Raw genomic sequence first — 12,593 nt, 5'->3', positions numbered from 1 at the left:
ATATTTGATTTCTCATGCTTGACTTAGCTGCCTCTGCAGCAAGAAACTGTTCTGTCGCAGTGCAAAGCATATCCTCCATGTAATCATATACACACGTCTCAAAAATGAATTCAATCCTACCTTCAAAGCTCCAAAACAGAACCCGTACATCAAAGATAACGCCGTCAGACTAGGGAATATGCTGTACACTGCTGAGTGGAGTCCAGTTGCAGCTGACACAGGAAGTGGATACACAGGCATCAGGTTGAGGCGTAAGACTTTGGTGGTACAGTATGCATTAGTTCATGATATTATGAAGCTCAACGTTAACAGAGAAGAGACTGCTACTCACCTGTTCCACCAAACAAATGAATGTCTATTTGTTCTAGCAGGTAAATCATAAAGGTGTTGATTTGTGGGAATAGGCCAAGGAGAAATGTGATAGGAAAGCAGAAGGTGAGGCCTGTGAAACATGAAAAAGACAGGACTTTACAACTAAGATTGTATAATGAAAAAATAAAACACCTCATCTAAAATAATTTCCTTGAGATGACTGGAAATGGTCATAGAAATGATTTACTGTATGTGACTTACCCACTAAAATGTCTCTCAGGAATTTGAGAGCATCTGCTAATACTATGGTGATGCCATATACAGTGGACACAGGCAGGTCCTTCCTTCTTAACATCTGTTCCAGAATCCAAATAAGGCCACAGAAAATACAGAAATAAGCTGCCCGGCTGTAGGCAACAATCTGATTGTGTCCCTGGAAAACATCAAGAGGGGACAGAATTGAAACAGAGAAACCTCGAACCGTCTACTTGGAAAAAATGTAACAACCAGAGAAAATGTATCTTCACACTTTTAGAATATAGCATGTTCCACTTAGACTCACATGTGTTGGCGAGGCTGCATCAGGTTGCACACTCTGTAATACAAACAATTTGTTCCAAGCGTTATTAATGTGACTAACTGATACAGTCAATGACTGACAGAGAAATGTTTCCATCAGTAATGTGTCAGATAAGAAGTAGTTAGCTAAAGTGAAATGGGTGGGACAGTGAAATGGGTGGGGCAGTGAAATGGGTGGGACAGTGAAATGGGTGGGACAGTGAAATGGGTGGGACAGTGAAATGGGCGGGGCAGTGAAATGGGTGGGGCAGTGAAATGGGTGGGGCAGTGAAATGGGCGGGGCATTGAAATGGGCGGGGCAGTGAAATGGGCGGGCCAGTGAAATGGGTGGGGCAGTGAAATGGGTGGGGCAGTGAAAGTATGTGGTGGGGCAGTGAAATGGGTGGGGCAGTGAAATGGGCGGGCCAGTGAAATGGGTGGGGCAGTGAAATAGGTGGGGCAGTGAAAGTATGTGGTGGGGCAGTGAAATGGGTGGGGCAGTGAAAGTATGTGGTGGGGCAGTGAAATGGGTGGGGCAGTGAAAGTATGTGGTGGGGCAGTGAAAGTATGTGGTGGGGCAGTGAAATGGGTGGGGCAGTGAAAGTATGTGGTGGGGCAGTGAAAGTATGTGGTGGGGCAGTGACATGGGTGGGGCAGTGAAATGGGTGGGGCAGTGAAAGTATGTGGTGGGGCAGTGACAATGGCATGGTCTTATCACACCCTATCAACGATCTGAATTCTGTCAACACAGATAAGCAATGATTACGGTTGATTAGGCCTTATCCCTTCTTACAAAAATAGATACCTTCCTTACCTTTAACAATGAGTACTGGCAGCTAGCGATGACCACGCAGAACTGGAAAACCCAGATGTCTTTGAAGCAGCTGTTGTTGAGCAGGATAAACCCCAGGAAGGCCACCAGGAAGGCCAGGAACACAGCCACTATGTTCTCCACCACATCCTGGTTCCTAAGGGCAAAAATCTAAGTAAAGTCTCCATCAACCAGTTGATCAATCGCTGAGAGATGGAAAAGGAAAGACAGAATAGGAGCCTTTTCTCTTTACCTGTCCAATAGCGCCAACAAGGTCAGCCGGTCATACAAGAAGTTCACCCACTTCCCAGGAAAAAGCTTAAGCTTATAGTACAGCTTAGGAGAGGGCTTTCCCTGTGTGGAGGTCTCTGACGACTCACCGATCGAGTCCTTCTCCTGTCAGAGGTGCAATTCAGGTTGCAGTGTAAAAGCGATCTCAATAACACTTTAATTTAATCTTTAGTCATACGGGTTACATAACATTGACATAATAGATGAAACTGTCATGACTGTTTGTTTCAGCTTTTGACAACTGACTACACACTGTCAAGGCACAGATAATGTTTAGATCAGTTCTCATACAGCTATAACATTTCAGTAATAATCATCAGTGCATTTCACCCAGTGTATTTCCTGTCCATCAATCATCTTTCAGCCATGTGCAGCTGGCATTATATCCCTTAACGGCCATCCGATAACTCAAACCTGGTGTGTGTGTGTATGTTTGCGCGTGTGCATGTTCTGTGAACCATATACTGTGAATTAGCTGCTGAGAGGGACAGTGAGCTATGTGTTATCTGAGCCAGGCAGACAGATACTGTTCTGCTCACAGAGTCACTATAGTGTAGGATCCCCCAACTGGTGGCTGGCGGGTTTGAAGCAAGGTTTGAAATTATTATGTTTTAGTAAAATATCATATCTGTTTGGGCTTCTTGCGGTCAATTTGCAGTCTACAAATTATTTGTAATTACGTTCTGGCCTGCTGACCATCTGCTCAAGAAACAATCAGCCCGTGGCTGAATCCCTGCTATAGTGTGACGAATGGCCAGCACTTTGATTTGCAGGGCTGAGTCAGAGCACTGCTTGGCCTTGGCTGTCTGCGCCCACTGTCTGGGACGAATAGTGGTTTATGGGTGAAGTGGGGAGGAGAGGGGGGGGGGGGTGAAGGGGTGAAGGATGGGTAACATCACTTGGAAGATTTTGTGAGGGAGAAGGGGAGGAGGAATGAGTGGAGGGGAAGAAGGGAGGGGGAGAAAGGGGTGTGGTCACCTGAAAGATTTCGGAGTGCGTTCTCCGAGGCCGGAGCCTGTGTGCAGGGATGATGCGGCGCTGGAAGGGGCCGTCTGTGTGTGGGTCCGCCAGCTCGTCCTGGTACTCCGAGTTGGAGGAAGTGGACAGGAGATCACTGGGTACACGACAAGGACGACATGTAAAGACACATGAAGTTTTAAAATACTAAAATGTCAAATATGGATAGAACACAACAAGAACTTTATACAAATATTACATATCAAATAAAAATTTGCACCACATGTTGCCTGTGATAAGTTCAGCTCCCAGGGGTAGGTTTAGCGCTCTCTCAGCATACAGCTTACGAGGTCTGTCTCCTTGAATAGAGAACAGACAGAACTTCAAGTTTTAAACACCTACCTGATGTGACATAAGTCACATATGTTATACAATAGCTTGGCAATATTAGCACAGACAATTCACTAATACATTATCCAGGGTTTGTAACGAGTTTGCAGTCTTCAGTGAATTTACGTCACACCACAACATTTTGCACTTACTGTGGACTGTATGGAAAGTATAGGCTTCCTCCTTGTTAGTGGCCTCTGGTCTGCATATGACCTGGAGCATGGAGCTCTCTGTCTGAGATGTTTGGGAAGGCAGGGAGTCGTAGTCTGGCTCTTTATCCTGGTCTGTCTGGGGACTGAGAGTAGAGGACAAACTGTACAACGATCAAAACATTTATTCATTTAGAATAAAGATCAGATTAAAGAACAAAAGAAAGTCAATTGTGATGATGGCCTTTCATATCAAAGAGACATTTGAAAAGTTTTACCTGTCTGGAGACACAATGGGGATCCGTGTTTCAGGGATGGTGTGGAGGGTTTCTGTTGTGGCCAGAGTATTGGGAGGGATTGGACGCTCCTGCTGGCTCTCTGTCTCTGTGTCAGCGTCAGTGACGTCCTCTGAAAAAAACAACTTCCCTTTTCAATTTTACCAGTAAAGAATGATTAAAACACAGAGACAATAGCTTCTCTCCTAAAATGTTAGTTACATTTTAGCAGACACTCTTATCCAGAGCCACTCACAGAAAATCAGAAATACCTTATTTACATAAATATTCAGACCCTTTGCTATGAGACTCGAAATTGGGCTCAGGTGCATCCTGTTTCCATTGATCATCCTTGAGATGTTTCTACAACTTGATTGGAGTATACCTGTGGCAAATTTGATTGATTGGACATGATTTGGAAAGGCCACACCTGTCTATATAAGGTCCCATAGTTGACAGTGCATGTCAGAGGAAAAACCAAGCCATGAGGTCGAAGGAATTGTCCGTAGAGCTCCAAGACAGGATTGTGTCGAGGCACAGATCTGGGGAGGGATACTAAAAAATGTCTGCAGCATTGAAGGTCCCCAAGAACACAGTAGCCTCCATAATTCTGAAATGAAATAAGTTTGGAACTACCAAGACTCTTCCTAGAGCTGGCTGCCCGCCAAACTGAGCAATCGGGGGATAAGGGCCTTGGTCAGGGAGTTACCAAGAACCCGATGGTCACTCTGACAGAGCTCCAGAGTTCCTCTGTGGAGATGGGAGAACCTTCCAGAAGGACAACCATCTCTGCATCACTCCACCAAGCAGGCTTTTATGGTAGAGTGGACAGATGGAAGCCACTCCTCAGTTTGGCACCGCTCATCACCTGACCAATACCATCCCTACGGTGAAGCATGGTGATGGCAGCATCATGCTGTGGGGATGTTTTTTAGGGGCAGGGACTGGTAGATTAGTCAGGATCAAGGGAAAGATTAACGGAGCAAAGTACAGAGAGATCCTTGATGAAAACCTGCTCCAGTGCGCTCAGGACCTCAGACTGGGGCGAAGGTTCACCTTCCAACAGGAGAAAGACCTTAATCACACAGCCAAGACAAAGCAGGAGTGGCTTCCGGACAAGTCTCTGAATGTCCTTGAGTTGCTCAGCCACAGTCCGGACTTGAACCCGATCGAACATCTCTGGAGAGACCTGAAAATAGCTGTGGAGTGACACTCCCCATCGAACCTGACAGAGCTTGAGAGGATCTGCAGAGAAGAATAGGAGAAACTCCCCAAATAGAGGTGTGCCAAGCTTGTAGCGTCATACCCAAGAAGACTTGAGGCTATAATCTGTGACAAAGGTGCTACAACAAAGTACTGAGTAAAGGGTCTGTGTGAACCAGGCTTGTGGAGGTCTACAATATTTGTTCTGAGGTCTTGGCTGATTTCTGTATTAAAAAAAAAATTATATATATTTTTTGAATACATTTGCAAAAATTTCTAAAAGCTTGTTTTTGCTTTGTCATAATGGGGTATCGTGTGTAGATTGATGAGGGTAAAAAAATGATGTAATCAATTTTAGAATAAGCCTGTAACCTAACAAAATGTGGAAAAAGTCAAGGGGTCTGAATACTTCCGAATGCGCTGTATATGAAGAACCTTCCGTGAAGATACATTTCAGGAAAGACAGGAAACCATGCATATGGCTTAACTCACCTTCCTTCACGGCTCTGTCCCCCTCCTCTGTCGCCTCCTCTGGTGGGTTTCCACTGGCTCCCCTGGTGCTGTTAATGGACTCCAGCAGCGACACAAACTCCACAAAGTTGGATTCGTTGGGGATCTGGCCCTCCTTGGCCTCCAGGTCTGACTTAGACGAGGTCATGGTAGTCTGTCTGTTCTGTGATCTGTCCGCAATGAGGACTGCATCCTTCCCACTATCCATGCTCAGGCCTCGCACGTGTGTCCTGCCCCCCGGGCCGTACTTCCTGAACATAGACGGGATTCGCAGGAAGCCATCTGCATCCACATTGAGGTCTGGAGGGTCGTTCTCATCAGGGTGGGAGTGGACGTCGATGCCAGAGGAGCTGTTGTCGGCTGTGGTCAACAGGGGGGTGGGGTGTTCCAGGTCTGCCTTGTTGTATTCTAAGTCCCGGCAGCCCAGGGCAGCAGAGTCAGAGCTCATCAACTCTTTGGTGATCTGGCCGTCTGGGCTTGGAGTCTGCAGCTGAGCAGGGTCAACCTCAGATAACGGTTCCCCTTCATTCTCTGCACCGCTCTGTTCATCATCCTCAGGCGAGTCAAAGGTGATAACAGGAATTTTGATGAGGCAGTCGCCAGCAGCCCCTCCATGGTGGCCGATGACCATCTGTGCCTGGGCAGACTCCAGGATGCTCTGTTTGACCGACTCCTCCAGCTCCGCAGCCGTCTGGGCATCACAGATCATTGTGATGATGATCTTGACTGTGTCGTTCTCGTCCAGGCGGTCTGATGGCCCAGAGTTGTCAACCAAGACAACAGCTATCTCGTCCGAGCAGTATGTCTCCTCTGGCTGGTCATTCTGAGGAGGAGGTGGGAGGGGGTCATCATGCTCCTGAATGACCTCTAGAGAGTTGTTGTTGGGGTCCTTTTGAAGCTGTTTCTCCAGCTCCTTCTGCTCTCTTCTTTCTTCATCACTCCCCTTGGAGGAGAGCAATCCCTCATCAGCAATCTCCCTATGAGCCACATGCTTCTGCTCCCCCGGCAGAAGAGGGGTGGCCTGGTCAGGGTTGGGACTAGACAGGTCCTCTGGGGAGAGCTCCTCCTCATGCTGCAGGCTCTCTGTTGGTTGTTTCTCCTCAGGGATACTGTCACTCTGGGCTGCAACAGATACACTATGTTACAAAGAACATATTGACAGGAATTTAGACTCATAAATACAAAAAAATGACATATCAGTCGTTACAATTTCTGCTCTTAACTAACAATAAAGGATATTGATCTTCTCAGCAACACTTTGCAAAACCAACATGATGAGACAACATTTACTGGAAGCTGATGGCATGCTTATCTGAGCATATTTGAATTTGAATAATGTGCTAGACTAGCATAAAGAGTGCTAATCAATGTATCACTACATCCATACAATGCATTCCAGGAAGAACATTTCATTCTCACAGTGAGATTTGAGAATAGAAAATACATTTCCTGCTATAGAGGGAATCAGACCAGTTTTAAAAACATATGAGCGCACAGTACCTTCAGTATTCTTTAGGTTTTCTGATTTTGGGCACTCCTGTAAGGGCAAGAGATATGGATGATGGTGGAAAGAAAAAGGGGGGAAATGGTGCTCATTAAACAACAAAAAATGTCTATTCCATAATATATACTGAACACAAATATAAACACAACATGAAACAATTTCAATGATTTTACTGAGTTACAGTTCATATAACGAAATCAGTCAATTGAAGTACATTCATTAGGCCCTAATTTATGGATTTCACATGACTGGGCAGGGGTGCAGCCATGGGTGGGCCACCAACATGGGAGGGCCACCCACATGGGAGACAGACCCACCTACTAGGAAGCCAGGCCCAGCCAATCAGAATGAGTTTTTCCCCACGAAAGGGCTTTATTGCGGACAGAAATTATTCTCAGTTTCATCAGCTGCCCAGGTGACTGGTCTCAGATGATTCCGCTGGTGAAGAAGCCGGATGTGGAGGTCCTGGGCTGCTGTGGGTACATGTGGTCTGCAGTTGTGATGCTGGTTGGACGTACTGCCAAATTCTGAATGAACATTCAATTCTCTGAAAACAGCTCTGGTGTACATTCTGGCAGTCAGCATGCCAAATGCACGCTCCTTCAAAACTTGAGACATCTGTGGCATTGTGTTGTGTGACAAAACTGCACATTTTAGAGTGGCCATTTTATTGTCCCCAGCACAAGGTGCACCTGTGTAATGGCCATGCTGTTTAATCAGCTTCTTGATATGCCACAGCCATCAGGTGGATGGATTATCATGGCAAAGGAGAAATGCTCACTAACAGGGATATAAACACATTTGTGCACAAAATTTGACAGAAATTTGCTTTTTGTGTGAATGGAACATTTCTGGGATCTTTTATTTCAGCTCATGAAACATTTATTTCAGCTCATGGACAAACACTTTACATGTTGCATTTATATTTTAGTTCAGTATAACAAGTGGTAGAATGTAGCTCAAGAGTAGTTAAAATGGTACACTAACCACTCCAATCAACCCAGGGTCCGTCTCTGTCTGTTTTACTGTAACCTGGATGACTGGATTCGGCCTGTTTCTGGTCAACATTGTCATGGCAACACTGTCAGGAACCGTGCTACTTTTCCTATTTGGAAATATGTAGAGAGTATGTGGTCATCTGTGGTAGTTCCTTTATCAAAGGATGACATGTTTTTCAAGACAAAAGCACTACTTCAAACTATATATACTTTGGAATATATTGGTTATACATTTTGTTTTTATAAACATGCTCACCTTAATTTAGCTGGAAGACGTGAATCTGTGGTGTTGCTTTTATTCTCTGCACCTTGGATGACATCAGAATGACTGCTTGGGGTCACAATGTCGCCTTCATCAAACATCACATGGAGGCGATAGTTGACCATCTTTATGATGATGAAGAAAATGGTGACTGAGGTGCAGTATATACTAAGTGCCATGGAGGTGGGCGGAAGAGCCTGAGGAAAGAATACACCAACTCCCTCAACATCTCAAAACTCCGATCTTGACCAAAAAATTATAATTATTCAAAAATACTTCTTATTCTTCTTCATCACATTGAGCAGAGTGCATCCCACCCTTTCCTCAATAATATGACAAGAAGTCTGAAACATAACCCTTCATCTTGGGTGTACTTAACACCAGAGGAGCTATTTGAGGCTGTAATGTAATGTACAGTTGAAGTCGGAAGTTCACATACACCTTAGCCAAATACATTTAAACTAAATTTTTCACAATTCCTGACATTTAATCCTAGTAAAAATGCTCTGTCTTAGGTCAGTTAGGATCACCACTTTATTTTAAGAATGTGAAATGTCAGAACAACAGTAGAGAATGATTTATTTCAGTTTTAATTTCTTCAACACATTCCCAGTGGGTCAGAAGTTTACATACACTCAATTAGTATTTGGTAGCATTGCCTTTAAATTGTTTAACTTGGGTCAAATGTTTCTGGTAGACTTCGACAAGCTTCCCACAATAAGTTGGGTGAATTTTGGCCCATTCCTCCTGACAGAGCTGGTGGAACTGAGTCAGGTTTGTAGGCCTCCTTGCTCGCACACACTTTTTCAATTCTGCCCACTAATTTTCTATAGGATTGAGGTCAGGGCTTTGTGATGGCCACTCCAATACCTTGACTTTGTTGTCCTTAAGCCATTTTGCCACAACTTTATGCTTGGGGTATGCTTGGGTTTTTTGTCCATTTGGAAGACCCATTTGCGACCAAGCTTTAACTTCCCGACTAATGTTTTGAGATGTTGCTTCAATATATCCACATAATTTTCCCGCCTCATGATGCCATCTATTTTGTGAAGTGCACTAGTGCCTCCTGCAGCAAAGAACCCCCACAGCATGATGCTGCCACCCCCGTGCTTCACGGTTGGGATGGTGTTCTTCGGCTTGCAAGCCTCCCCCTTTTTCCTCCAAACATAATGATGGTCATTATGGCCAAACAGTTCTATTTGTGTTTCCTCAGACCAGAGGACATTTCTCCAAAAAGTACGATCTTTGTCCCCATGTGCAGTTGCAAACCGTAGTCTGGCTTTTTTATGGTGGTTTTGGAGCAGTGGCTTCTTCCTTGCTGAGCGGCCTTTCAGGTTATGTCGATATTGGACTCATTTTACTGTGGATATAGATACTTTTGCACCTGTTTCCTCCAGCATCTTCACAGGGTCCTTTGCTGTTGTTCTGGGATTGATTTGCGCTTTCGCACCAAAGTACATTCATCTCTAGGAGACAGAACGCTCATTCCTGAGCGGTATGACAGCTGCATGATCCCATGGTGTTTATACTTGCGTACTATTGTTTGTACAGATGAACGTGGTACCTTCAGGAGTTTGGAAATTGCTCCCAAGGATGAACCAGACTTGTGGAGGTCTACAAATTTGTGGCCTGCTGGAGGTCATTTTGCAGGGCTCTGGCAGTGCACCTCCTTGCACAAAGGCGGAGGTAGCGGTCCTGCTGCTGGGTTGTTGCCCTCCTACGGCCTCCTCCACGTCTCCTGATGTACTGGCCTGTCTCCTGGTAGCGCCTCCATGCTCTGGACACTACGCTGACAGACACAGCAAACCTTTTTGCCACAGCTCGCATTGATGTGCCATCCTGGATGAACTGCACTACCTAAACCACTTGTGTGGGTTGTAGACTCCATCTCATGCTACCACTAGAGTGAGAGCACCGCCAGCATTCAAAAGTGACCAAAACATCAGCCAGGAAGCATAGGAACTGAGAAGTTGTCTGTGGTCACCACCTGCAGAATCACTCCTTTTTTGGGGGTCTTTTGCTAATTGCCTATAATTTCCACCTTTTGTCTATTCCATTTGCACAACAGCATTTGAAATGTATTGTCTATCAGTGTTGCTTCCTAATTGGACAGTTTGATTTCACAGAAGTGTGATTGACTTGGAGTTACATTGTGTTGTTTAAGTGTTCCCTTTATTTTTTTGAGCAGTGTATTTAGAATTGAAGGCACTTAACCAGCATGGCTACCACAGCACTCTGCAGCGATACGCCATTCCCATCTGGTTTGCACTTAGTGGGCCTATCATTTGTTTTTCAACAGGACAATGACCAAAAAACACACCTCCAGGCTGTGTAGGTGCTATTTGACCGAGGAAAGTGATGGAGTGCTGCATCAGGTGACCTGGTCTCACCCGACCTCAACCCAGTTGAGATGGTTTGGGATGAGTTGGACCGCAGAGTGAAGGAAAAGCAGCAAGTGCTCAGCATTTGTGGAAACTCCTTCAAGACAGTTGGAAAAGCATTTCAGGTGACTACCTTATGAAGCTGGTTGAGAGATTGCCAAGAGTGTGCAAAGCCTTCATCAAGGCAAAGGGTGGCTACTTTGAAGAATCTAAAATCTATTTTAATTTGTTTATCACTTGTTTGGTTACTACATGATTCCAGATGTGTTATTTCATAGTTTTGATGTCTTCACTATTATTCTACAATGTAGAAAATAGAAAAAATAAAGAAAAACCCTGGAATGAGTAGGTGTCTCCAAACTTTTGACTGGTAATGTATATACGAAGTAAAATAAGAAAAGAAAATGTTATTTGTCACATGCGCCAAATATAACAGGTGTAGACTTTACCATGAAATGCTTACTTACAAGCCCTTAACCAACAATGCAGTTCAAGAAATAGAGTTACAAATAAAATATTTACTAAATATCCTAAAGTAAAAATAAAATAAAAAGTAAGACAATAAAATAACAATACCGGCCTCCCGGGTGGCGCAGTGGTCTAGAGCACTGCATCGCAGTGCTAACTGCGCCACCAGAGTCTCTGGGTTCGCCCCCAGGCTCTGTCGCAGCCGGCCGCGACCGGGAGGTCCGTGGGGCGACGCACAATTGGGCTAGCGTTGTCCGGGTAAGGGAGGGTTTGGCCGGTAGGGATTTCCTTGTCTCATCGCGCTCCAGCGACTCCTGTGGCGGGCTGGGCGCAGTGCGTGCTAACCAAGGGGGCCAGGTGCACGGTGTTTCCTCCGACACATTGGTGCGGCTGGCTTCCGGGTTGGAGGCGCGCTGTGTTAAAGAAGCAGTGCGGCTTGGTTGGGTTGTGCTTCGGAGGACGCATGACTTTCGACCTTCGTCTCTCCCGAGCCCGTACGGGAGTTGTAGCGATGAGACAAGATAGTAATTACTAGCGATTGGATACCACGAAAATTGTGGAGAAAAGGGGATAAAATTTAAAAAATAAATAAATAAATAAATAACAATACCAAGGCTAGATACAGGGAGGGTACCGGTACCGAGTCAATATGGTACAGGTACAGGTTAGTCGAGGTAATTTGTACATGTAGGTAGGGGTAAAGTGACTATGCATAGATAATAAACAGCGACTAGTAGCAGTGTAGAAACAAAGGGAGAGGGGGTGTCAATGTAAATAGTGCATTTGATGAATTGTTCAGCAGTCTTATGGCTTGGGGGTAGAAGCTGTTAAGGAGCCTTTTGGAACTAGACTTGGTGCTCCGGTACCGCTTGCTGTGTGGTAGCTGAGAGAACAGTCTATGACTTGGGTGACTGGAGTCTTTGACAAGTCACCCAAATTCCATGAGATATGCCTACAATATATACTTTTATGTATGCCGTTTTGAAGCCATTTGTAGGTATGAATGACTGGGTTCAACTCCAGGTACAGTATGTCAAATAAAATTGTATTTGTCACATGCTTCATAAACAACAGTTGTAGACTAGTGAAATGCTTACTTATGGGTCCTTTTCCAATAATGCATTTTTTTGTTTGTTTTGTACTTTTACCCCTTTTCTTCTCTCCAACTGGTAGTTATAGTCTTGTCCCATCACTGCAACTCCCCTACGGACTCGGGAGAGGCGAAGGTCGAGAACCATTTGTCCTTCGAAACACGACCCTGTCAAGCCGCAGTGCTTCTTGACACACTGCTCACTTAACCCGGAAGCCAGCCGCACCAATGTGTCGGAGGAAACACCTTCCAGCTGGCAACCGAAATCAACTTGCAGGCACCTGACCAGCCACAAGGAGTCGCTAGAGCACGATGGGACAAGGAAATTTCGCCCCTCATGTGTCTCTGGAAACGGGCAGTTGTGACACAGCCTGGGATCAAACCCGGGTCTGTAGTGACGCGTTTAAGCACTGCAGTGTCTTAGAACACTGCGC

At 45.2% G+C, this 12,593-nt stretch overlaps 1 protein-coding gene across 1 annotated transcript in view; it reads right to left on the bottom strand.

Moving 5' to 3' along the window:
• The window catches only part of LOC129861110 (pecanex-like protein 2), a 47,375-nt gene extending 35,116 nt beyond the window's left edge, over window positions 1–12,259 (bottom strand). Inside the window, 15 exon segments of the mRNA XM_055932286.1 lie at window positions 121–212; window positions 332–442; window positions 574–745; window positions 875–907; window positions 1,685–1,838; window positions 1,935–2,077; window positions 2,951–3,086; window positions 3,210–3,288; window positions 3,472–3,632; window positions 3,747–3,876; window positions 5,439–6,578; window positions 6,957–6,993; window positions 7,948–8,065; window positions 8,215–8,417; window positions 12,218–12,259. Of these exon segments, the coding sequence (XP_055788261.1) occupies window positions 121–212; window positions 332–442; window positions 574–745; window positions 875–907; window positions 1,685–1,838; window positions 1,935–2,077; window positions 2,951–3,086; window positions 3,210–3,288; window positions 3,472–3,632; window positions 3,747–3,876; window positions 5,439–6,578; window positions 6,957–6,993; window positions 7,948–8,065; window positions 8,215–8,417; window positions 12,218–12,259 (2,751 nt within the window).
• Window positions 12,260–12,593: the final 334 nt, after the last annotated feature.

This window comes from Salvelinus fontinalis, chromosome 1 (genome assembly GCF_029448725.1).
Source record: "Salvelinus fontinalis isolate EN_2023a chromosome 1, ASM2944872v1, whole genome shotgun sequence".
Lineage (NCBI taxonomy): Eukaryota > Metazoa > Chordata > Actinopteri > Salmoniformes > Salmonidae > Salvelinus > Salvelinus fontinalis.
Note: the sequence above shows the minus strand (reverse complement) of the source record. Positions and strands in the feature narration are given on the sequence as shown.